The sequence below is a fragment of the Petaurus breviceps genome, unplaced genomic scaffold (assembly GCF_028583685.1).
Source record: "Petaurus breviceps papuanus isolate PSGF00001 unplaced genomic scaffold, PetGlider_PUasm1.0 76, whole genome shotgun sequence".
Lineage (NCBI taxonomy): Eukaryota > Metazoa > Chordata > Mammalia > Diprotodontia > Petauridae > Petaurus > Petaurus breviceps.
The window spans coordinates 60,426,874-60,454,083 of record NW_027186473.1 but is presented as its reverse complement, the minus strand read 5'-3'; the positions used below and the strand labels follow the sequence as shown (position 1 = coordinate 60,454,083).

The window sequence follows — 27,210 nt, the reverse complement described above, 5'->3', positions numbered from 1 at the left end:
AACTAAAAAAGCCCTATGTGATAGAAGATCTCTTCTTACTTGCTCCTACTGAAATGGCAGAAATAGTTCATGGGTAAAAATTATGGGAATGAAATTCATAAAATTCTTTTATAAAATGATACTGTTTACAAAAGAATTTCTGAAATCATTAATGACCAATTCCAGCATCTTATTACCAGACTTAAGGGCAGCCCAAAGTTTGTAATAAAGTTAGATGAAACAACGGATATTACTGACATAGTACAGTTGTGACTTTATGTAAGATAGGTTTATGAAGAAAGCATACATGAGGAATTACTGTTTTGTAGCCCTTTGGAAGGGCACACAAGAGGGAATGATATATATCTCAAAGTCAATGATTTTTTTTTGCAAATGAAGTTTTACAGTAGAAAAATTGCATTGGTGTCTCTACAGACTGTGCTGGAGCTATGATGGGCTAGAATGTTTGATTTGTAGCAAAAGTTAAAGCTGGTGGCAATGGAACATATCACTTTTACTCACTGCATGAGCCATCAAGAGGCTGAAAAAGTAACTGTGTATTGTATAGCTAAAAAAAAATCACCTGAGTTAGATGTTGTGCTTCATAATACTATCAAAATCATTAACTTTATTAAAAGTTATGCCCTTAATAGTTATTTGTTTTAAAACCTTTGGAAAGACTTGGACTCTAATTACAAAAGCTTATTACTACATACAGAAGTAAGTGGGGGAGGTGTGAACAGATTATTGAAATTGAAAAATGAAGTTGTTATTTTTTTGAATGAGCAGAAATCTGATTTTGCTAATATTTTTCATAATGACTTATGGCTTTCAAAACTGTATTATTTGTCAGATATTTAAAAAAAACTCAATGATTTAAACTTCAAGGGAAAATGTAACGTTTACGTTAAAAGAAAAAAATTGAAAGTTTCCCTTTAAAAAGTTAGCATATGGAAGAATAGGGTGGAAAATGGATCTTTAGAAATGTTTACAGCCATAGATGATTTTATAATTGAAAATAACCTTACCAAAGATTTCATTGTAAAAGTTATAATTGATCATCTAACGTACTTGGAGACAGTTTCAGAAATACTTTCCTTTAAATTTTCATTCTAAAAAACTAAGTTGGGTTCATGAACCATACTCATTTGAAATAAAAAATGTCAGTCATTGGCCATCAAAATTTCAAGAAGAATTTGCTGAGTTATCAAGCACTACAAGTTTAAAAATTGAGTTTTCTAAAAATTCATTAAATGAATTTTAGTTTGGGATTAGGACAGAATTTCCAACAATTTTTGAAGTGGCCCTAAACATATTTCTGCCATTTTGTATCATGTATTTATGTAAAGTGGTGTTATCAGCATTGGCAATTATAAATCAAAATATCAATCAGTTCTGAAAAAACGTTGAAGATGCTCTGTGCCCTACAGTATCAAATATTCTACCAAACTTTAATTCTTTATGTGAAAATAAACAAGCACAGGGAGGCCAGGTAGCACAGCGAGTAAGAGCACCGGCTCCAGTGTCAGGATTGACCTGGAGATCGAATCCCGGGCTCAGACACTCAGCACCACACCCAGAAATAACTGGCCGTGTAACCTTGAGCAAGTTATTTAACCCCGATTGCTAAAAAATAAAAAATAAACAAGCACATCCATCTCATTGATAGGCAGATTTGCTTTTGTCTTTAATAGTAAAATTATATGTAAACCAAAGAATTGGGTTTTTTTATTTTTTTTTTAAGCAATCAGGGTTAAGTAACTTGCTCAAGGCTACATGGCCAGGGGTTTCTGGGTGGGTGCTAAGTGTCTTAGCCCGGATTTGATCCCCAGGTTATCCCGACACTGGGGCCGGTGCTCTTACTCGATGTGCTACCTGGCCGCCCCTCAAAGAATTGTTTTAAAATAAATTTGTGATTAATTATCAATAGATGTTTGATTTGTATACCTATTTTATATACCTATATATCCAAGATGACACCAAAATTTCTCAGGTGAAAAGGGGTCACAAGTGGGATAAGTTTAAGAATCCCTGGTCAATACCTTGTTTCTGCCAGGATGCCAAATAGTCTTAAGCAGTTTTTGCCCAACAGTGAGTTGTTATCCCAGAAGCTTAAATCAGGTTCCCCACCCCTGGTTAGATCTTTGGGTGTATCAGATTCTTGATTACTTTGGTCATTTACTACTGTGTACTATACACCCAATCTATTTTATGGATCCACCACTCTTTTTTAGCCAGTACTATATTCTTTTGATAATTACAGCTTTTAATACAGTTTGAGATCTGGTACTGCTAGGCCATCATCATTTTTTTTTTTCAGATTTCCTTGATATTCTTGACTTTTTTTGTTCTTCCAGATGAATTTTCTTATTTTCTAGTTCTATAAAAAATTTTTTTTGATAATTTGATTGGTATGACACTAAGTAAATTCTTAGGTAGAATTGTCATTTCTTATTATATTGAATCAGTCTACTCATAAACAATGAATATTTCTCCAGTTGTTTAGATCTTAGTGCAAAAAGCATCTTGTAATTATATTCATATAGTTCCTAGGTTTGTCTTGGCAGGAAGACTCCTGAATATTTTTTATTGTCTTCAGTTAATTTAAATGGAATATCTCTATCTCTTCTTCCTAGACTTTGTTGACAATATATAGAAATGCTAATGATTTATGTGGATTTATTTTACCTCCTATAACATTGCTAAAGTTGTTGTTCCAACTAGTATTTTTTAGTTGATTCTCTAGGGCAGCCAGGTGGCACAGTGGATAGAGTGCTGGACCTGGAGTCAGGAAGATTTTAAATCTGGCCTAATATATTTACTAGCTCTGTAAGTTTAAATCTGGGCTAATATATTTACTAGTTCTGTATCCCTGGGCAAGTCACTTAGCCCTGCTTGCCTCAGTTTCCTTATCTCTAAAATGAGCTGGAGAAGGAAATGGCAAACTACTCCAGTATCTTTGCCAAGAAAACCCCATATAGGGTCATGAAGAGTTGGACATGACTGAAAAAAATGACTGAATTTTGATTCTCAAGATATGCCATCATATCATCTGCAAAGAGTAATATTTTGTTTCTTCATTCCCTATTCTAATTCCTTCAATTTCTTTTTCTTGTCTTATTGCAAAAGTTAGCATTTCTAGAACAATACTGAATTAATGGTGGTAATGGGCAACCTTGCTTCACCTCTGATCTTATTAGGAAGACTTCTATCTTATTCTCCTTACAGATTATACTTGATGGTTTTAGATAGCTACTTTTTATCACTGACATAACCTTGCTGACAAAAGTCCTTATAGTCAAAGCTATGGTTTTTCCAGTAGCAATGGATGACTATGAGAGTTGGAGTATAAGGAATTGAGATTGCCAAATTGTGGGGCTGGAGAAAACCTTTAAGAGTCCTTTGGACAGCAGGGAAATCAAGTTAGTGCTTAAAGAAATTAATTCAGGATATTCACTAGAAGGCCAAATACTAAAGCTGAAGCTTTGTATGTTATGGCCACATGATGATCACAGGACCCTAATGTTGGGAAAGATTGAAGGCAAATGGAAAAGAGGATAGCAGAGTATAAGATGGATAGATAGTATCATGGAAACAATAAACATGAACTTGGACAAACTTCTAGAGATAGTGGAGGATACATGCTGTGGTCCATGTGGTCACTACTACTATAATGAATACTACTTATTTTAAAGCTTAATTTTCCTGTGCTTTCTAGTGTTAAAAAAAAATACTTCCTATTAAAAAATAGGAATGAGTGTTGTATTTTGTCAAAAGCTTTTTCTGCATCTATTAAGATACTCATAATTTTTGTTGTTTTGTCACTGATATGGTCAGTTATGCTAATAATTTTCCTAATATTGAGCCAGCCCTGCATTCCAGGTATAAATCTCACCTGGTCATAATTGTAATCTTTGTGATATATTGCTTCAATCTCCTTGCAAGTATTCAAAAGTTTTCTAAATGTATAAAACCAATCACCAATTTACTTATTGTCAGGGAAAAGGTTGTGGAGATGCCCTACTGTTTCTCCTGATTTGTCCTCTGCTCCTATGGTCAAGAAGGATAACTTTCCTTAATTCTATAATGGTACTTTCATCACACAGTGCTCTGAAGTTCACAATCCAGAGGCTACCAAATTGGCAATACTAACCCCTGGAGGGGTGCCTGAACGATGGGGGTGGGGGGTTGGCGGAAGCCTCAGGTGAATTGGGGGGCATTGAATAAAAATAAGGGGGGCAGTGGAAGCATTAAGGAAAGAAGATAAGAAAATTTTGAAACACCATTAGTACATTTCATCTGTTGCATAAGAGATGTAGTGATTATGTAGTGATTATATTTTTTCCAAATAAACACACAAAATGCAAATTATAACTGATCAGTGGTCAAGTCCACCTGACAGATCTTAATAAGCAAGTATTGGCACGTGAGGGTGTCAGGCAACATAAGCCAGCTTGCATGGGCAGGGATATGTACATGTAATGACTTTACAGTACCATATGGTTACATGATGTAATATTGCATCATCTGAAGTTCCATGCAGGAAAAACCCCCACAAATTTATGTTATTAAATTTAAGATGCATCATTTTTTAAAATATATTTTTTAATTGAACCATAGTTCAAAAAATACCGTTAAAGGGTTAAAGAAAGTAGATTTCCAAGGGTACACAGTAATTTTTTTTTTAAAGAGGGCAGTAGGCCAAATAGGTTTGGGAACCTCTGGTTCACACTATTGATGATACAGGATGTTTTCTACACAGAGTCAGTCAAATAGCATTTGTCAAGCACCTATGTGCTAGGGATAAGAAAGAAAGAGGGAAATGATTCTCCCTGCTCTCAGGGAGCTCAGTCTAATGAAAAAAATATGGAAAACTATATACAAACAAGATATAGACTGGCAAATTGAGAGTCATCTCAGAGGGAAGGCACTAAGATTAAATGAAGGCCTCCTACAAAAGACTTCTTGCGGAAGGTGGCATTTAGCTGAGACTTCAAAGAAGCCGGGAAGCGAGGAGGCAGAGATGGTGGAGGAGACAGTTCCAGTTATTATGAGAAACAGCCCATAAAAATGCTGCAAATCGGAGTGTTGCTTGGGAGGAACAAGGAGGCCATTATGAATGGGTGGCACCATGTGCAGAGAGAAATAGAGTATATGAAAACTAGAACTGTGGGTTAGTTATGAAGTGCTGAGGGTCTGCACAAGGGTGGATTCAGTATCAGAGAAGAAAACGTGTTCAGGGAGAAGAAAAAAAAATCAAGACCCTTCTACATTGTTTGGCATCTAACAAGATTGTAGAAGACTATACAATTTCATTTTAAAACCTGGAAAACTTCCATCCCTTGCTTTTATGGGGGGGGGGGAAGGGACTCATGGCAACATTTCCACAGATTAGTAATACTCTCCCCACTTTATTCAGGTCAATAAATTATAAAAATGAAGTTAGTCATGCAACACACATCCCTCTCCTCCCCTACACCCTACTCCTCCCCCTTTTCACACTTCCATACTTTACAGTTTGGCAAGGACCAACACCTGTTGTTTACACTTGCCAAAGCCTTTCTTCTTTCTTGAACTCCACCCAGCCCCACCCAGAAGCCCACCTTCAATGTTTGAATAAACAAACACCCACATCAATGGGATAAGAGCACCTAGAGATCCTCCCTAATAGCTTCCTTAATGCTTGAGCATGTATCCTTTCTTATTCTAATGCAAATATTAGTCTGATCTTACAGAAATTGTTTGTTCTGGAGGCCATCTCCTTAAAACCACATTTTAAAAATGAATTTTTATTTAATTATACACAATTGCTACAGTTACCACATGTTATATATAAAGTAAATCACCAACCAGCAGTGGAATTCTTGTGGCCACTGCTTTTACACATACATAATAAACATCTTAAGATGTTGATTTAATAGTAAGAAGTTCACCATAGAACACATTCAGTGGTACAACTCACTTCATTCAGCTTTACAGTTATTTTTTTTTTTTTTGCAAATCAAAATTGAAGTTGTAGACAAGTTAGTGTCTGGGACAAAAAGACTTTTTAAAAAGCAGTCCTTTTATTTTTGCTGATTTCTAGTACTACTTACTAACCAAAGATCCAGTAATTTCATGACTCAGTCAACAATTTGCAAACTAAAGACATTTAATGCTTTGGGCAAACAGTTCTAAGGGAAAAGCCTAGTCTAGGTTTGAGGATTCATTTTTAGTGTTATGTGTCTTGAAAAAGAATATTCAGATTGTTTTATTACCATTTCTCACTCAAACTTATCACAAAAAAAATACCCTGATTTTCTCAAACTGGCACCAATCTAAGTAAATACATTGGACCTAGTCCATTTCATACCTAGTCCATTTCACACTAAGAGCCCTGCATTTTTATTTTATCATTGCTGTGGCATTTTAAAAATAAGTTAATAAAAAAATACTGAGTAACCAGAACTGGGGGGAAAATCCTCAGTGGAATCCTGAATGAGAAGGGGTTTTTGTTATTTTTAAAATGACTGGAGGCACAATACAAAATGATAGCTAACCCAGTACAGTGGATAGACTGCTGGGCCTGGAATCAGGAAGGTTCATCTTACTGTGTTCAAATTCCGCCTCAGACATTTACTAGTTGTGTGACTCTGGGAAAGTCACTTAACCCTGTTTGCCTCAGTTTCCTCATCTGTAAAATGAGCTGGAGAAGTAAATGGCAAAACACTCCAGGATCTTTGCCAAGAAAATCTCAAATCGGGTCACAAAGAGTCCAACACCACTGAAAACAAGAAAACAACAGGACTTGTTACCTAGGCTAACCAAAAGGTTCAAGAAGAAACAGGATCTTCATGAACTTCAAATAAACGTATACAGATGTCACTATTCCACAAATTTGTTTCCATCTTTGTTCTATTATGAGAAAGATGAACAAGCTACTTTATGAAGGTTCATCTTCTCTTTGATATATTGGCACGCTTTATAGGACTCCTTACCAGATTGCTTCAAACTTACATCCTCTATCAAGCTCAAGTGATTTCAGTTGACTACAGGGACACTTAACAGAAAAGAAAACATAATGAAAAACATATGGACCTTTCCTTCTGACTCAGGGGAATGGTTTTTAGTTTATTATCCTGTCTCATTCATATAACCTACATTGAACTTACAACAGTAATGAGAGTAACAGTTTGCATGAGACATCAGAACCTTTTTAACCCTCAAATGTAGGCCTGACATAAAAGAGCAGTAATTACAAGAGCAAAAAGAAACCCAAAATATTACCAGTCCTCTCCTGTGTTGTTGTGTCTATCTTGGTAAGAAAGCAGTTTTACAGTACTTGGTCACAAGACGCTCTGTTTCCAAGGTTTGGAAGGTGCTTTACAATACTTAGCTGCCTGAAAAAGATTCAGAAAGACAGCCTGGCTCTTTGGCTTTACACAGTAAGCACTTTGTGTGATTCTTAATCACATCTTTATCTAGAACACAATGTTACAAGGTCACATTTTTTTTCTTTACACAATGCTTATACTGATTTGTGCTCTATAAATATATCATAGATTTAGAATACACACACTGACACAGGGTTGGTATATGTTTAGCCAGCCATCCATAAGCAGAATGGAATAAAAATGGCGGGAAGTGTAGTATGAGGTGCCAAGCCTAGGCAGACTATTGATGCCAGTCCCAGGATTGCTGAAGCAAGGACACTTCTCTGGTCCCGGATTATTATCTTCACATTCTCACAAAACTGAAAAATAAAAATTAAAAAGATTTTTAAAGAGTTTCTTCTTAAAGGCATTAGGGAATATAATGTTAAGTAATCCTGAATTTTTTTTCCTACTTATCTGATGAAACCACCAATTTGGAGAAGTATTTGAGATTTTATAACTAAATTTTGCACTCTGTAAGTTGTATCAATTCAATTCGACAAAATTTATTAAGGGCCTATTAATGTGCTAAGGCTATAAAGAAAAAAAGGAAAACAGTACTTGTGCTCAATGAGTCTTGTATGATATAAATGCCCCTTAAATTCTACTTTTAAGTAATTGCAAACTCAACACACTCAGGAATGTGTATGGGGAAAACTACCAATATTTTGTATATTAAACACAGAACAGCTTCTATCCATTTTTCAGAAACCAGGTACTAGGATTGAGCTGGAAGGAATCTTAAGAGTGATCTTGAAATTTATCCCACTTCATTTTACAGATGAATTATGACATAAATAAAAGTAACATTTAGAATTGTTATATGTTGTAAATGATTAATTAGATATTTTATTAACTCTTTGGAAAAAATCCAGATGAACTACTTCTACATAGGAGAAACATGAAAAAAGTACCAGAAAATAATCTTCAGTACCAAAGCTTTGGTTAAGCATTTCTCCTGAATACTTGTGAATTCATTAACTTGGTTTCTAAGCTAATTAATTCATTTTAAGACTTTATTTATAGAAAAATCATTTGTTTTGAGACTCCTTGAGCCAAAATAATCCAAAGGGAAATATGATGATACTTTAATCAAAAGTACACTATTTTAGCACTTCTACTATGTCAGGCTTCAAGTAGTATGTCAGGCTACCTTGAAGTAAGGAAGACCTAATTTTCAAGTCCTTACTCTAACCCAGGGGAACTTAGCTTTTTATGTCATGACTTTTTTATTTTTTTCTCAGCAGTCTGGAGAAGCCTATGAAACCTCTCCTTTAAAAAAAAATGTATTTATTTAGTTAGCTAGTTTTAGTTTTCAATATTCACTTTGAGATTTTGAGTTTTAAATTTTCCCCCTCTCTCCTAGCCTCTCCCCAAGACAGCACACAATCTGATCTAGGCTGTACATGTACAATCATATTAAACATATTTCATGTTGTGAAAGAGGAATGAGAACAAAAGGGGAAAATCATGAGAAAGAAAAAAAAAGAGGCAATAGTGTGCTTCTATCTGCATTCAGACTCCATAGTTCTTTTTCTGGATGTGGATAGCATTTTCCATCATAAGTCTTTTGGAATTGCTACGAACCCCCTTCTAAAAAAATATTGTTAAATGCACTAAATACATAGGATTACAAAGTGAATTGATATACTGAAGTACAGGTTATCAAGCTAATTTTTAAGTCTATAGACACCAGTTCAGAAACTCCTACAACTCTCACCAGTTACCAGGGCAAATCACTCATTTAACCTTTCTCAGGGCAACTTTCTAACACAGAAATCACAGGTCTGAACTCCCTGCACTTCTCCCTCCTCCAGTTCAAAAATTCAAGTAAGAAGATATATATCAAAATCTTTCCATCAGTGTGGATATGTAACATATTAAAATTCAAAGCAATTAAAAAAAATTCTAATTCTTTTAAAAAGGACATTTTTCTAACTGAAGTGGATGGAGAACTCAGGGCTGACTGTTTTTTTGAAGAGAAGCCCTGTTCTCCTTTGGATCATGACCTATTTCTCTTAAGTGCTGCACATTGGGAAAAAAACATTCTTTGAATTTTAAAATTTAGGATGAAGATTTCAAAAACTAAAACAAAACAAACAAAACCAAACCCAGCCTACCCAGGTTTTTGTTAGACTATTCAACTGAAAACAAAAATCTCTTAGCTACAGAAGTGATACTAAGCAGCTAAAGCAATTAAAACACACCTCTTCCCAGTCTGTAAAACCTGGCAATGATGAAAAAGTGATGAAAAGCTATGCCATTGGTTAGACAAGGAAGGAGAGGGGGGAGAGAGACAGAGACAGGCAGAGAGAAGGGAAGGGGGGGGCTGGGCAGAGGAAAGAATAAAAGACAGAGACTTGTTCTGTAGTATACTGCTAGATTTGGTGGGAGTCTGGAAAGAAATAAGTTTTAAATATTCCCTACATATAACACAAGAAGACCTCCTTGGAAAGTCATTTAACTTTTGAGAATTATTCAATCTCTCTTCATTAGTAAGACAGGGAATACATTATACTAGTAAATCACCTCATAGGGCTGTTCTGAAGGATCTAAAAGAAAAGTGCCCACATTTCAGCTATTCTTTATGTTCCTAAAATGCATTTTCTATCAAAAGACTTCTTCTAAAGTGAAGACAAAGTTCACAACTCTAAGCCATTGGGACTTCTCTAGTAGCACTAAGTAACCTTACCACCTAATGTCTCTGAAGGCTGTTCTAACTATAGTACTCATGTGTGTTCCAATAAAGAGTAACTGCTAATTACCAGACAGAAATACTGTTCTCTCCCAGTAATGATTTATATGCTTGGTTCCTAAATAAATCTAACGTGTTTCCTTTTGTACACTTTTGGACCCAGGGTTGCTAAGTGAAGTGAAATTCATTTATAACTAAGCCTAGACTTTGGTGAGGTTGTGACTTCACTTCATTGCACACAATGCAGTACACTGTACCTTCGTTTCATTTGGAAAATATGCCAGATCCTTTTCATATTCAGTCTAAGAAAGCTAATAAAAGAAAAAAAAGTTTGCTATTGCTTTGAAGATTAGACTCTTTTTTAAGGGAGTCAATACAATTTGCCATAAAACAACTATTAAATCATTGCTTTATTAGTATCTGGGCCCAAGTTCTAAGGAACTTAGCAAAAATGCTATTCTAGTATCTTAATCCAGAATATATGTCTTGTACACTGAATTCAGAGTTGTTCTTTTTCAACTCGACTGACATTTTTAATCACGTGCAAAAGACAGGATGCTGAGCAGGCGAAATATAATCTATTAAAAAAAAACAGGGATTGTTCATTTTTAGCAATTCACATTATGGTGTTAAATAGCCCTGTCCTTCATGGAGAAACCTTTGGTAAAATCTAAAAAAATAAAAAAAATATTACACTCTTAGAATCTTTAATCAGTTTCAAAAAAGAAAAAAGGTATTTTAAAATCATTCAGTCCTCCCTTTGAGCTTCCTGGCCAAACTGGTAATTTAAAAGTTATATAAATTCCTATTATATGGTGTTCATTTTCAAGCTTGCACCTTAAGTTCTCACTGTCTGCAGCAATGAGCCTGCCTGAAATTGTCAAATCATTCTTGGGGAATGTTGAACTAAGAGGTTTTCAGGTTAAGGGGTCTTAAGGACTCCGAAACAGGAGTAAACGGTTGATACCCCAGAAACACAAATGGAACCCCCCTGCCCAACCATGTGGCTAGAAAGGGTTTGCTTGGACCTGTTTAAACAAAAACAATTCAGAGGGGAGGGGTTTGACAAGCAGTTTAGATTATGCCAAGGGCATCAGTGGAGCTTGCTGAAGGAAACTATTCCTCGATCCATAGAGCAAATTTTAAAGGGTACAGAAGGTTTTAAAAATACTATAACTAGGATTTCCTCTTACCAGTCTTACTTCCTGGAAAAAGTGCAATCAGAGGGTGACAAAATTCTCGTGGCCCTAAGTCACATTGCTCGTATGTCTTTAAAAATTGTGTTCAGGGTGGACACCAGCTGTCTCAGAGGTGAAGGTAAAAAGGCAGCTAAGCTGGAGGTGGAATTCCCACTTAACATCAGATGGATGGTTTTAGAGTTACTCTTTGAGGGGCTTATCTTTAAACTCGTTTCTCCCCTTTCTAAGAGCAATGAGAATGTTAGGAAAGCTGACAAACTTTGGAGTTTGGAAACTTTTGCTATTAGGGTTGGGGTTTTTTGTGAGTGCTTATTTTTTTAAGGGATTTTGCTGAAGAGCAACCACATTTCACGGAAGGGGGTCGGTCGGGTTTCTCTACGTGTCCCCTCTTTTCACAGTTGGTTTAACTGCCTTTACCTTGTCTGCCTGGGGGCTGATTGGAGCACCGTATCTACAGTAGGTCACAAAGTGCTCGCAGTTGTTCCACAGGAGGCTATAGGAGGTCATGCCCAGCAGCTTCTCTGCCCGGCGTGCCACCTCCTCGTTGCCCAGCGCCTTCTTCTGGAGCGACTCATCCAGGTGGTTAACCAGAATGTTGGCGCCGTAGGCAAAGTCCTCCACCGTGTCCACCCTGATGCTGGCTACCTTGCTGATGACTCCCAAGATCAGCCTCTTATTGGACACCACTCGCTGGGTCAGCAGCTTGTCGTCGGTCAGCGCTAGCAGGATGTCGGGCATTAGGTGAGCCACCTGGTTGTCCCCCAGGTAGATGCCGTAGTGGGTCAGATGAGTCCGGGGCACTTCCAGTACGTCGCCGCGGAGGAAAGAGCCGATGTCGTATAAGTTCCCCTTGCCCTGCTGCTGCTGCGGCTGGGGCTGCCGCTCTTCCCCGGGGGCCGCGCTCCAGCTGAACAGTTTGAGATTAGAGAGGAAAAGCAGCTTTTCCAGGAGCAGAGACACCACCTCCAGCATTGGGTTCTTCATCCTGTACCCGGGAGAGAGACAGAGAGAGACAGGGAGGAAGAGCGCGCTGAGGGGGCGCTGGAGGAGCTGGGCGCTCGCCAGCCGTGCCGTGGGGAGTCCTGAGCCAGGTCACCTGCGGGCTGGCAGCTTCCCCCCCAGTCCTCCTCCCGGCTGGGGAGAGCAGCCCAGCTGACAGTGGCCGCTGGACAGGAGGCAGGAAGACAGGGAAGCTGCGAGGGACAAGGGGAGGGCGAGAGCTAGGTCGAGGGAGAGGCAGCAGGAGGACAAGGAGGAGGAGCGCACCTGGAAGGTGAGGCCGTCCCCGCAGCGCGCCCCGCGCTCATTGGCGCTGCCTTCGGCCTTCGTCTTTTATCACAGTACGAGGGGCGGGGCTCGAAGGCCGTCACAATGCGAAAAGTGCGTCCTGATAGGGCGAAAGGAGGCCGCGTGGTGCCCGCTGGAGCGAGGGAGGAGGGACGGACTCACTTTTAAGGGAGGGATACCGAGTTCTCTTTGGGATCGCGAGGATCTCCTTGCACTGAGTCTGGTTTTCCTGGCCCTCGTCCGGCGAGTTTGTGGGATACTGCGAGTGCTCTCACTGCGCAGTATGTATGCAGTGGCCCCTGCACGAAACAAACAAACAAAAACCTATAGGAACCAAAGCGTAGAAGTATGAGTTGAATGAATTCAGAGACGAAACACAGGGTTAGGAATCCCACGTCTCAGCTTGCTTACTTGGTTGACTTTAGGCAAGTAACTACGCCTCTTAGTTATGTGCCAGTGGAGACAAACGACTTGGCCAAAGACAACTTCGTTTTTTTTCCTGAGACCCTCTTCAGTTTCTGTACTTTGGTACCGTCATCTGCGGTGAAGGTCCCCTAGGGGATAGATTTCTGATGCTAGGGAAGGCCTAATTAGATAGTATTACTTTCAGGATACTGAGCAATTTTGATGGACAAGCCCATCTCCCCTCCCCCAAAATAACAACACATAAGCAACTTAATTAAAAAATGGACAAGCAAATGGAAGCCCTTCAATAAAATATATTTTAAATTCTGCTAAGCAAAAAGAGTTAAGGTTGCTTGGTACACGGATTTCTGCACAGTTTGCTTCTTCCAGTTTTAAAGTTCCCTTTAAATTCCACATCAGTTCTTAAGATCAGAAGATAAAGGGAAACCCAAAGAGGTAATTCAAATCATTTGCCTTTACAATTAATGAAAAGAAGTGACGATACGCAAGGATACACAGGTTAACAGGTTACACAACAGGAGAGTTTGCCCAGTGCACCAGCTTGCCTCAGGTTGCTATTTCTTTCCCTGTAATATTAGATAAGCACAATATGGGTGAATTCACTCCTTCTCTGACCGGTAACCACGTTAAGGAGGCAGTGATCGTGTGACTGGTATTAAAATCAGAAAGCTTGCGCGGGCGCGCGCGCGCGCGCACACACACACACACACCCCTTTTGTATTGACAGTTTTAGTAGTGAAGTACTAGTTTCCTAAGATTTTCAAACTTACACTTCCATTCCTTTAACCTAGCACTGCCTCCCAAGAACCGTTATATTTATTGTTCCAGGCTTGGACTCTAGGGTTCCCGGTAAATGACCACAATTGTTTCTCTGCACTTTGGGAGTTTTTTTTTTTTTTTCTTTAAAAGTGCTACAGTTTAAAGGTGCAAAGGGAAGGCAGTAAAGGTTTATGAGACTTGAGGACCTAACAGAGGAGGAAAGGGCACCAGGGCGGAAACAAGCACTCAGACACTGGATTTCTTTTCAAAGTACATCTGCATTCTAAATAGGTCTATATGCTGGCCAAAGGAAAACAGGTAGCTGGATGTGGGTAAGGAAGGGAAGGATGCAGAGGAATAAGGATGTTTACCACAATCTACTAAGGCCCGGAGTTCCTGGAGCCGACAGCCACCTCTAAACCCTCCACAGAGTTACGTGCTAATCTATTATGTAAATGTATCAATCCCGGGACAAAGCTCACAATAGAAAGCTTCAGACGGTCAACAAAGCCGCCCAGTCTGAGACTAATAAGTTTCAGCCACCGAGCAAATTCCGGGCTCCCCAGGGGGAGGGAGGTTTGCTGGGGCGGGGTGGAGGGGGATGATGGATGGCAGCCGGACATTCATCTTACCTGGAAGATGAAGAGGTCCATGGAGATCAGGAGCGAAGGGAGCCAGGTTCCCCATTATCTTTCAAGGCCGGAGGAGTTTTTTGTTTGTTTCTGTTTTTTTGTTTTCCCCTCTCAGTCCCTGTCTGCCTGGTGCGCGCCCTGTCCCTGTCACCCCTATTTGCCAGTCACTTTTGTTCATCTTACAGACGCGTCATAGCCACATTAGAGCTTCATCCGGCAAAAAAAAAAAAGGAAAATTGTGTTTCCCAGTAGACGCGAAGAGAAGGGAGGAGAGGGGGGAAAAAGGCGGAGTAGGATGGGGATGGATATATTTTGTATATTCCCACAGTCTTACCCCAATTCTGAAGCACTCGGGGCCTCAGAACTATCTTATTAAAATGAACATCCTCCCAATTAACTTGGGTTGCTGGCAAAATCGGAAAATGTAGTCACTTGCCCGTAACATACATTTCCGTGTGTCCAGGGCAGGTACCAAAAGAGGGAAAAGGTCCCGGGATTGTAGTGAAAGTCGATAGGTCGATAGAGGGACAATTGGAATTGATTCTGATGTCTGATACGACATCATGAAAGACCGATACGAACGCACAGGACATATGCCATCAATCTTGGAGATCAATACACTTTGAAAAGCTAGTAGACATTTCAGAAACTGTTTCATGACAACTTTAAGAAGCATATTTTATCACTGTGTCCTATTTTTCCCTCCCAATTCTCCCAGTCCATACATACATTCCTGAGCCAGGACGAATGTTCCAAGATGATATACATTCAATAATGAATAAACCTTGCCAAGAGCTTTTATTGAGTCTGGGCTTTCATATTCGCTCCTCCTCTGTCCTAGTAAAGGAAACAGGAATGGGATGCCACTGTGTAGTTACTAAATTGTTATTTCTAGACTAACCTTAGAGCAACGATCAATTTTTCTCTTTTCAAGGGAGTAATAGTTGAGTCTTCCATTTCTGAGCAAGATTAGGGTTGGAATCTAGTTTCTAGATTTTTAAATCTAGATTTTAAAAGCTATGGAAACGGGCTTTTCTTTATTTGGAATAAAGTTTAAGAAAGTTGGGGGATGGTCGTTCCTTGAAGATCTAGCACATTTACAGTCAGTTGACCTGTCAGCCCCAAGTATGTTATGTTTTGTGTTTCCTAAAGGCTTCGATTTCAGTCAGAAAAATCCGTGTTCTAAGTAAACAACGTTCCTTTTGAGTAAAATTTCCAAACTTTAATCTTGGATTCCGGAAACAAAGTTGCGCCATTCATCCTTGGCATTCATTGGCTTCTCCAGCTGCACTCCGACATAGGATTAGGAATCAAGCTAACGGTGTAGCAGAGGAATATGCTCCCTCCCCCCACCTTGTTTCCTGTTGCATGGATCAAAAATGTAAAGTAGTTTGGGTGTTGCAAAAGTAAGTCTGGTTTGCAAAGTGTTTCACATTAAATTGTAGTATAGATAAACTCTTGCTAATTATTTAAGCTGAATCCGTCTCTTTCTTTCCCAACAATCTGAAGGGGGGGGTAGGGATCCCCTTAATTACTTTTCGAAGTGCTATTTCAATTTACTGAGAAGTATTTTAGAGGACTTTGCAGTGATTTGGGGATGATTTTTCACTTGTATGTTCATAGGCAAACAGCAGAAAACTGCCTATCTAGCTGGTTTCTTAAAGAAACACGATGGGTAATTCGTAAGGAGAGGAAAAGATAGTGGAAACTAAATTGAATTAGAAAGCAGGTGCTTGTACTGTCATGAAGGGAGCATTAATTTAAAAATAAAATTCTATCTATAAAATATAAAAAAGAGAAGAACCCCTAGGTTCCCAACTACAGGTAGGTTGGAGAAGAAAAAAAAAAACAAAAATTTCTAAGAACCTAACAGGCCAAGTTGGTTCAAGATGGAGGGTCTGACTCAGAGCTAATTAATAAACTGGGATTGGATGCGAAATGCCAGCCCTCCCTTTCCCAGGATCTTAAGGCCTCCCCTCACTCGTTACCACAAGGTTAGGCTAAATCTCTGACATTTTCATCTCAGTTTACCATCCAGATTTCATTACTGGGAAGGCAGGAGCCTATGCCAAACTTTCAGTGGAGGGTGGACAGGACCACCTGGGCTGAGCCATTAATAATCTTTTTCAAACTATATTTCAAACAAAATTCACAGTTACCATATCACTCACATGTTTCTAGAAGATTTTGAGATTTGGGAGATGGGCAGAGAGAACAGAGTTCAAACATTTCCTCCACTGTAGTCCTGGGTGAGGATGTTCCATCGGGATCAAGGCATTTGTCTGTCTGAACTCCTATTTGCCCTGCCTACTGATTTCCCCACATCTCAGCTACTCCTTTTCTGTGCATGATATTATGAAGACAATACCTCACATCAGCACATTCCTTTCAAGCTCCAAGCAAGCTGCCTATCTCCAACCCCTTCTCTAGATGCTGGGGCAGGTCTTTAATGGCAAAAACACCCAGGGGTTAACAATTCCCTTCTGGGCTAATCAGGATAAAGGAATATGTATATGGGGGCTGTGGGAGAGCCTGGGAAACCAAGGATTTCTGGCAGTATTTCATAGGAACATAGGAGGCAATGGGAAATGTGCAAAGATTTAGGGTCAGAGGAATTTTATTTGAACCCAATCCTGCCCCCTCCTATTTCTGTGAACTTGGTAGGCTTTGTTTTCCACATCTGTAAAAATAGGAGGTTGGATTAGGTGGCCTAGTTGGTCAGCCCTAAATCTATTAACCTGATTTAGAACTAGATGGACTGTTAGCCATCAAGCATAGTTCAATTTACTTCTTTTACAGATGAGAAAGTTCAGACTAGGGAAGTGACTTACCTATGTTCATATACAAGTGGTTAGTAGTAGCAGAAGTGAGATGAAAGCCCAGGTTGAATCCAAACTGGGCTCTCTTTTACTTGAATTTTACCATGGATCAAGGTCCTTAAAACCCTTTATATCAACAACACCTCCTGACTTGACTTTTTAGACAGCATATTCATATACTTTTGTGGCCTCACTGCAGTACTTTGTAACACCTTAAGAAATGCCACCAGTATTCAATTACAATCTTGAACCATATGTTTTTCTTTTTTATTGGGGGAGAGGGAAGATATTTTAAAAGAAACAAAAAAATTAATTTTAGAAATGACAAAAATGTTTAATCCAAAGTGATTATTAAAAACATTCTAAATTATTTGATATACTTCAAAATAAAAAATATTTCCATAGCTATAACATTAATAAAACTAACATTAAAAAAGAAACAAGAAATTGCAGTTTCCATTAAAGAACAGAATTAGAACTGGAGAACAATTTAGTTAGAGAACAGCATTCTCTGTTGAGTTATTTTATTAAAATAGTTTTTAAATTTTTTTCTAAACTTCATTTATTGCTATCAGGCTATAATAGTCAACACACTTATTTAGAATTAAGTGAAAAATATTTTTTCCAGTTAACTATGACAAATCAAAAGAGAAAATGTAGCTGCATATGAAGAAACAATTTTATATGCTTTAATTTTAGTTCCTTTCTACAAGGGACTTGTATGATCCACACCAGAACCCCATCCTCCCAAGGTACTCTGCACATAGTAAACTCTTAATAAACATTTGATGAATGAATTATCTCTTTATAAATTAGCTTTACCATTCATGTGATCTTACATATCCACTATTATGTACAAAAGGAAATGTGACCTGAGAGGATCCTCTTAATCAATTAAAATACCATCTTCAAAATTATAACAAATGACTTGGAGAATATACTCAGGAATTTTGCAAGGTATCATAAACTGAATGCACATGTCAACTCCTGTATTCTTGGAGTAAGCTTGCCTTCCCCAGATTTTTCAGGATTTTCCTTGGTACAATTTTGTCCTCAGCATCCCTAAGGAGCTTCATTGATATACAGTTCTTTCATGGGCCTTCCAGAATATCTCAGACTTGAAGACACAGAGAAGGCCAGTCAATCTATCCTGTAATCCCTCAGGAGATTTGCAGTTACTGACCATTCAATAAACCTTGTATTGGTCTAAATATTCCAGAGTACTACTAGGTGTAAGAGATCTAGGACTGAATAAGCTATGTAGTACCCCCAAATAGTGAACTGATCTTATTAGAGATACAAAATCAACCCTATCTCCAAAAGATCCTTGGAACTGGGATTTTCCAGGGCCAGCTAGAATCCTCAAGGCCCTGTTGGCACAAATAGTAATAGTAACTGCCATTTGGATGACTAAATCTTAAAGTGACTTTACATTCCTTATCTAGTTTGGTCCTCACAGAACCTTATGAGGGAGGTGTCATTATTATCATCATTTTACAGATGAGAAAACTAAGTCTCACAGAAGCTAATAGACTTGCCCAAGGGTTACATAGCTAGTGAGTGCATAAGGAGGGTGTCTTTCATCAGATCTTCCTGATTGCTAGCACAGTACCTTGTCTTTAACAGGCAGGACCAGTCCTGAGTCAAAGGGTTTGGCTGGTACTGAACCAGGTACAGGAATGAATCAAGACCAATGGTGTTTCATTTTCTTGCATTCATTTCTGTGTCAATTAGAGCTCTGACACTGAGGAGGTGAGCCACACTAATGCAAGACATTTAGCATTTTAGTGTAATCATTTTGTCATCTAAAGGGTGGTTATGTTTTGTGATAACTGGGCTAGTCATTTAATCTCTTAGTGCCCCAAGTAACATAATTTGCAGAGTGTGTGCCAACATAGAGGGAATTTTCTCCTTGGGAGTTCTTCATACCAAAGAACTGGTCCAAGGAAAAAGGTGGTTATAATATAAATTTATTTTTGCTCCTGACTCCTTTTAAAGTATTTCCCCTTTACTAGAGTCCAGTCTTATGTATTTTAATGATCTCTGGCATTTCATCTTGGATGCATCATTGCCAAGTGACACAGAGCAAGGAAGATAAAATGTCTGCTTCTTTTTTCCTTCAATTTTTCTCTCCCTCCCATCACAATTACCACTGAGATCTGAAGGACCTTAAGAGATCAGCCACTGAAAGGCCTTTGGGCAGGGGTTTGGTTTCTTCTAAAGTTTTTATAGCTATGCTATTAGAGCTCAAATAATAACATACAGACTTTTCTGAGGCTTAAGTAATGTTTCCAAAAGTGTTTAGATCTACAGATTAAAGATAGCACTAAAATCCAAAGTACTACTAGGTAAATTGGATCCTAGTTAATTTTATTTACCTTGAGCTATACTCTTTCTTAACTAAAAACTGTACATTGAAGGTCCACAGAACTAAAAACTGTACATTGAAGGTCCACAGTCTTATTGTGAGACCCTAATTTTCATTTCCTTGAAAGCTTGTGATTACTTCTTGGAACACTCAGCCTTTTCAATTCCATATACTGACTTCTTGGCCTCCTTAAAGTCTCAACTAAAATCCTATTTTTTTTACAGGAAACCTTTTAATTCCAGTGCCTTCTCTCTGTTAATTATTTTCTATTTATCTAGTATATAGCTTGCTTTGCATATATTTGTTTGCTTGTTGTCTTCCCATTTAGATTGTAAGCACCTTGGGGGCAGGACTATCTTTTGCCTTTTTTGTAACTCTCCTGCTTAACATGGTACCTGGCACATAGTAGGCACTTAATAAATGTTTACTGATTTGGTTGGTTGATTCCAAGTGCAGCCTAGTAAGGCAAGTAAGAATGTTGAAAGTAAAATCTTTGATTTGTAGATTTAGGGACCATAATGTCCACCCCCTATTCTGTTTTACAGGGGAGGAAACCATAGTACACAAATGATAGGTGATTTACCCAGAGTCACACAGCTAGTAAGTATATGTCATATTTTAACTAGATCTTCCTGATTCCAGGTCTGTATCTTGTTTGTGAAGCACTTGACACAGGGCCTAGAACATAGCTGGCACATAATAAATGCTTATTACCTTCCCTTCCTCCTATCTATTACATTACACTTCCCCTCAACAAGACAAAAATAGGCCTTCAGTCCCATGGCTATTGGAAATTCCTGCAAACTCTGGAAATGTATGTAAGAGAGATTGGAAAGACTTGATACCATCAACCAGTTTAATTGTTTACTGGGTTGCTATGAGACTGCTGATAGATCCTATCTTTGGTTAGGGACTCTTGCTATCTCCAAGCCACATTAGTGCAAGCTTGACCCATTGTCAGGATGTCCAATCTAGCAGCAGTAGGAGTGATCTGGAGAACCCCTGCTCCATTTGAAGAACTCATCCAATACCCCTGCTGAGATTAATGGAGGCCCTCATGAGTTCACTGTGTCCTTGAAGCAATGGGCTTCTTTATGTTTGTATTCAGTGAAATGAGAGGTGTCTCTATCTGACAAAGGTCGTTGCAATCTTATCAACAGGATCAGAGGGACTCATCCAATTGCTCAGGGTTTCTATTGATCACTGCTATATAACAACCTAAACTAACAAAAGATCAAATGAGACTGATCATTCAAATTGTGAAAGGTCTTTATTTTTACAAAGAGTTTCTTTATATAATAAAGTCTCCCACTGCAATGAAAATACTATGCTTCCTAAAGTTTCAGTTTAGTAAAACCGTACTGGGGTCACATTTATTAGATAAACTTAGACATATTTTAAGTATGTTGGGCTCAGGAGGACACTCAATAAAAACTGATGCCTAACTAAAATGTCATCGAACTTTAAAATGAGCAGTACTCATTCTGGTTTGGTAGGAATCCAAAATCACTCCATTAACATTTTAGAATGATAGCTGAATCCAGAGCTAAGTCGTCAGCCTGTAGGCCAAGGCATCTTTGAGTGACCCTCTGAAGTTTTCTGTTTTTGCCCTAATTAGGTATCACTTGAAAAAAATAGCATAACACAAAAATAGATAAATCTCAATGTACTTTATGCTAATTTTTATTTAAAGTAGTATTGTATGGCATTATTATAATATACAATAATTTCTATTACCTTAATGTGCTCATAGTTTACCCTTTTTAATTAAAAAAGATTGGCCCAAATAATTCTGTGTTCAAATAGATTAGATATGATGATGTAGTGTATACATAGTTTACTTAGGATCAGCTAGAAGGAATATTAGAAATCCTATGGGGAAATTGAGGCCTGGAGAGATTGTGTGACTTACTCAAAGTCACACAGGTAATAAAAGCCAAGATTCAAACTCTCTTCCAAAGTAAACTTATTTTAATACCTATAGAAGTCAATACATTACTGTATCAGTCTTTTTCTAGCTTCTTTCTCAACAACACATTTATAAATCTGTTTATTTGCCATAGCACACATGTAAATTTGTGAGTAGTGGCGGGGACCAGTTGGGCAATTATTAACTTAGTGGAAGCTCCCCAAACTCAAAGAACATCACTGTGGGACCAAATTCCCATGCCCTTGGTAGAGACACCACTTCCCATGTTGAAGACAGTTTTAAAACAAACTATCTTGGTTGCAGCTTTTCCAGCATAGCTGACTCAGAGCTGAGTGTCACCAAGGAATGCTTTGCCCCTTATTGGGACAGGACAGTCAAGCTGTTGAAAAGTAGTGTGTTGTGGAATACTGGCTTAGATTATAAAATCACAATGAAAACTGACAGAATTGAGAATACCATTCTACTCAGAAGCTTTGAGGTACACTAGGTTTCACAATGAACATCTGATCCAATGTCCCATTTATTATATATGGTGTAGTAGGAAGAGCCTGACATGGGAGTTTGACTAACAGGGTCTAGGACCTGGCCCTTCCATCAACTGGCTCTGTGAGCTTGGGCAAATTATTATACCTCTACCTTAGTTTCCTCATCTCAAAGTGAGAAGGGCTATGCTATATGTTCCCTAAGGTGCCCATCAGAGCTAAAGCCTGTGATTTTATTTTATAAGGGATCAATGATAAAGGATGACCTCTTACCCTGCCATAGGCAGTGAGGTTGCAGGTAAAGGAGCTATACTGATGTGGTAACATCAGAGGGTCATCAAGCTCAAAGAATTCATCCATGCACTTAAAGATGCCAAACAAGTTATTTTTAAATAAAGTAAAATATTTCACAAGCTTAGTGCAGCACTATTTTGCCATAGTGTGGAATTTGGAATAATGTAGGAAGGGGAATCCCGTCAGATTCATTCATAAGATTTAGAGCTAAAAAAGATGTCAATACCATATGGTACAAACCCCTCATTTTAACAATGAGGAAACTGAGGCCAGAGGAGGTTAAGTGACTTGCTTAAGGTCATATGGATAATTCATAGAAGAATCAAGATTTGAACCCATGTCTAATGCTAGCACAGTACCTGGCACATAGTAAGTTCTTAATAAATGTTTATTGATGATCTAATCTCTAACTTCTAAATTTAAATACAGTTTTCTTTCCATTATACCACAATGCTTTCTTCAAAGTAACTAAATTGTTACTAATTGCAGTCCTGTGGACCAAGGCATTTTAATGGCAAGTCTTTATTTTATAGTAACATATTCACTGAGTGTATTTTTAAATTTCAAGTCTTCTGACTTCCAAGACAGGATGTTGAATATTAGGGTATTATATATATTTTTTCAAATACAGATGCCTGAAAAAACACACTAATGTTTTCAAATAGCACTCATTCTACATAATAAGTAATTGAGGGTAGCCTTTGATCCCAAATTTATACTCTGTACCCCTAATGCATGAGTACTTTTATAAATTATAAGCAGCAAAAAATCTTAAGAGGCAATAATGAAGAATGAGATATATTGCTCACCAGTTTAGATTTTGGTGTTAAAGTATACTCCTGAGGAGTGTGTGTGTGTGTGTGTGTGTGTGTGAGTGTGAGCATGTGTGTATAAACAAAGGTATGCTTTTGCTATCATTTAATGAGTAAATTTTATAGAAAATAAAGAAAAGATGCATTAAATGTTAAGAAGACATACATAAATGATAGACTAAGCTAGTCTTAGTGGTTACTGCATAGAAGGTGAACACTTTGGTGTCTTTTTTTCAAGATCACTTACCCTCTCCCTCCCACTGATGACTTCTTGGTGGTGATATAGCTGTTGACTCACCATGCTACTGTTTATTTATGATACTCATTCCTTTGGTCCTTTGTTTTAGTTTCAGTTTTGTGTTTTTATTAGGAAACATCAAATTTCCCAAAATGGATGCACTTGTTTTGGTCATTCTACTAGGGATTTTAAATCAGGAACATTTTTAATCTGGAAGTCCAATAGCATTTGTCCAAGAGCTTTGCCCTGTTGAATAAATAGAAATCAGTAAGCTTATTGCCTTCTCCATAATAACTGCTTTTATTCAATGACATATAGGGAGATGTTTTGGAAAAGTAACTTCTATTTCATCTGGCTTGAGTGAATGAGATTTTATCTAATACTGTGACTCTATCAAAATGCAATTAGGCAGGTACCCAATAACACAAAGTAAATGAAACAACAGAACCAGAGGCAGGAGAATTGAAAAAAGAATATAGTCTAAAATAGGTACATTCTGTGCAAAGAAAAGAAATAAAAGGCTTCAGTGTGGCAATAAGAAGACAACCCACGAATGAGAGAAATTATACACAGGAGGTAGAGTTGGAGATAAAACAGGTTGGGGGAGGGGGGAACCAGTGGAAGGTATCCAGAGAGAAAATATTGCAGCAGGTGTCCTAAAAAGAACTCCCTTTGTGACATTCCCAATAAGTAGTCATACAGTATCTTCTTGAACACATCCACTGATGGGGAACTTAGTCCTTCTCAGCATGGCCCCATTCTACGGAGTGTTAAGCAGCTTTCTCTTATGGTCACTGGAATAGAATTCTTATTCTGCTGATAACTACCAAAGCTTCTTATCTCATCAAAGATATCACACTGTTTATTAACTTAGACAGAAAAGAATAGTTAAACAGTGTTTGCAGTGGTGATAATTCCTCATTCTCCTACTTCATCCAATTCACTGCATTCTAAAATTATCTTAGCCCTGCCTAGGGGTTTTGTGCCTCCAATGGGATTGATTAGAGACATCTACAGCTACCTTATACTGAAGACAAATTTGTCTACTTATAACTTTAAGGTTATGCTATCATAAATAAGGATATTTCTATATGTGCCTAATATATTAAGATTTAGTTGGTGCCAAATCTAACAAGAAAATATAGAATAACAATGTAATAGAATAACAATCCAAAGTGCTTTACAAATATTATCTCATTTGATTCTCACAACAACCTTGGAAGATAGGTGCTGCTATTACCCCCTTTTACAGATAAGGAAACTGAGGCAGACAAAGGTTAAATGACTTGTCCAGGGTCACACAGCTAGTGTCTGAGGTTAGATTTGACATCAGGTTCAATAGAGAAAATAAAGGGAAAATGTAGAAGCTGTGTGCTGTTACAAGCTCGAGATTTGAAGCAAATTCCAAGGGGGCTTATTCTTGTGCTCAGGCTATTTTTTTTAACCTCTGATTGCTGCTCCTAGATGAATGTAGTATCTAAGACAGTCTCATAAGAATCTCATAGTTTGGAAGGACCTCAAAGGTTATCAAGTCCAGTCTGTCCCTAAATAGGAAATTCACTCTACAACAACCCCAAAAAGTGGTTCATATATCCTCTGCTTAAGAATATAAGCTCCTTGAAGGCAGTGACTATCTCATTAAGCACATATTAGCTGCGTCCTAAAGGATTTTTGGTTTGTTTTTCTTTTTTAATAAATTGCGAAAGTGAACCACCATTGGTAGAGAAGTCACTACCTTTTAAACAGCCTAGGGTGTATAACATTTATATAGTTCCAAGATTTTCAAAGTGCTTTACTTGTATTATTTGGTCCTGACCACATACCTGAGAGACAGGTGTTCTTATCATGCCCATTTTACAGATGAGGAATTTGAAGCTGAACAAGGTTACGTTACGTGCCCACATAACACAGCTAAGAAGGATCTGAGGTGAGTTTCCCACTCAGGTTTTCCTGACTCTCAGTCCCATGCTCTGTCCCCTCTGCCACTTCACTGCCTGAGTTTATAAAGGACTGAGTAGGGTTATAAAGAGCTGAAGAGGGGTTCTCAGCCTGCTCGTGTAATTTGTATTCAAGGTATCTCAGAAACATCCATGCTTTCTGCATAAATCAAGTTACATCTTTCCTTAGTTGAGAACAGTGACAAAGCAAGGGCCTGAGCTATGGACTATGTTATGTCTCCCCTTTCTTAGAGCAGTTCCCCTTCTTTTCTTTTTATGACTCTCTTCCCTTTTTCCTCTTTTTTCCTGCCTTCAATTCCCAGCACCTTATATATGGACACACCTTAAAAAGCCTATTGACTGATTAATTGGTTGACTAACATGCTCACATCAATTAATTCTTTATTGCCTTCTACTAGCAGAGGACTAGCAAAAAAGCCAGTTTAGCTGAAGTATTTCTATTTTTAAAATGGTCTTCCATTAGAGAATCATAATATAGTCTACTTTTTCTGTGCCCAGGAAGGTGTTACCCAACTATAGATACTAGCTTGACTTACTTAAATTAAATTACTTAAGTAATTCTTACAACACACTACTTTTTCCTTTATTTCAGCACAAGCTTGCTCAGTTTGTGTATTCAGGAAAGTCTGAATCCCATTTAGCCAGATGGATACTGACTGTCCCACACGTGATATTTTTGTTCCCCTTTCTATAGATGTATAATAGAATTCAGGTACTGGGACGTTTTGAACAGCATCATAGAAGTTGGCTCCCAAATCGATCAGTTTGTTTAATAAAGCAGTTAATCAATTTTATCTGTCAACCTGAAAAATAGTCTTTTTTCCCCCACAACATTTTTAAGGGTAGTAGTCTCCAGGATAGGAGAAGGCGTATACCAGCTAAAGCCCCATTGGGCTGATAGATGCCTAAAGAAGCCATCTTTCCATAACACTTCTAACATGAAGAACTAAAAAGGCAAGAGTGAATAGGCCAAGCCAAACTAATTTTGCAAGATCAGAGACATGGACTAATTGATAAACTCTTTCCTATTACCATATGCCTAGAAGAAAACATTGTAGAAAGGAGTTCAGGCTAGAAGATCAGACAGTATCACTAAATCTCAGATATTTTTCAGGTAAAACTTTTACCTGTTTGTTTAAAAATAAAACATCTAACAATTTATTTACACCTACAAAGAAATGTACTATTATGAATTATCCCTGAGACCTACCAAGGATTCAACTTAAAAGGGAAACTTTCAAATACTACAAAGAATGTGCTGGGGTTGGTTTCATCCTTTGATTTTTAGTCTCTGAGGCTATTGCAGGTTATCCTCCAGTCTGGCTTGTCAGGACTCTGCCCTCAGACTGGTCTCAGCTTGAACTTTGGGAGATGCTAATTATTCTTATCCATATCTTTGTTTCTGTCAGATAAAGATTTCACTGACCCCACACCATTCACAGTTATTCACTCTCCAATCAATCATTTTTCCCCTTAGTTCTCTGTAGTTGCTTTACAATTTTTATATTTACATGACAACTTCCAAAGTCTATTAATCAATTGCTATCAATCAATATAATGATTATTGATTAACTCAATTGAAACACATATGAGTTTCACTACCAGAAGTAGATGCAAAGGAAATTAATTCAATTCTCTTCCTCTCTCAGTTGGTCATCTTGTATTGTAATGAATATTAAACACAAAAGTAAACCAGAGAGTCCCCAGGAACACTTCTTTCAGGATGGAGTTGCAAATTGACTTGTCACGACATCCTCTCAAATATGCATTTGAAATAAATATCATTCTGTTTTGCATGACTTCACATGGATAACCTATTACAAATTGCTTGCCTTCTCAATGGGAGGGGCGTAGGGAGAGAAAAAGGGAGAGAATTTGGAACTCAGAGTTTCAAAAACGAATATTAAAAAATGTTTTTAC

General features: G+C 38.0%; 2 protein-coding genes across 3 annotated transcripts in view; both read right to left on the bottom strand.

Annotated features, from left to right (window-relative positions):
- Window positions 1-5,360: 5,360 nt before the first annotated feature.
- On the bottom strand, window positions 5,361-12,707 carry LRAT (lecithin retinol acyltransferase). The gene is made up of 3 exons (XM_069105591.1): window positions 12,552-12,707; window positions 11,703-12,270; window positions 5,361-7,711 (listed from the first exon to the last, which is right to left on the bottom strand). The coding sequence occupies exons 1-3, from the start codon at window positions 12,590-12,592 to the stop codon at window positions 7,559-7,561; spliced, it is 762 nt and encodes a 253-aa protein (XP_068961692.1). The 5' UTR covers window positions 12,593-12,707; the 3' UTR covers window positions 5,361-7,558.
- A 4,752-nt stretch (window positions 12,708-17,459) lies between these two features.
- Window positions 17,460-27,210, bottom strand: part of LOC138175178 (uncharacterized) — a 150,115-nt gene continuing 140,364 nt past the window's right edge. For both annotated transcript variants that reach the window (XM_069105589.1, XM_069105588.1), the window contains one exon: window positions 17,460-23,578. In XM_069105589.1, coding sequence (XP_068961690.1) covers window positions 23,504-23,578 — 75 coding nt within the window. In that variant the 3' untranslated portion in view covers window positions 17,460-23,503. The remainder of the gene's footprint in view (window positions 23,579-27,210) is intronic.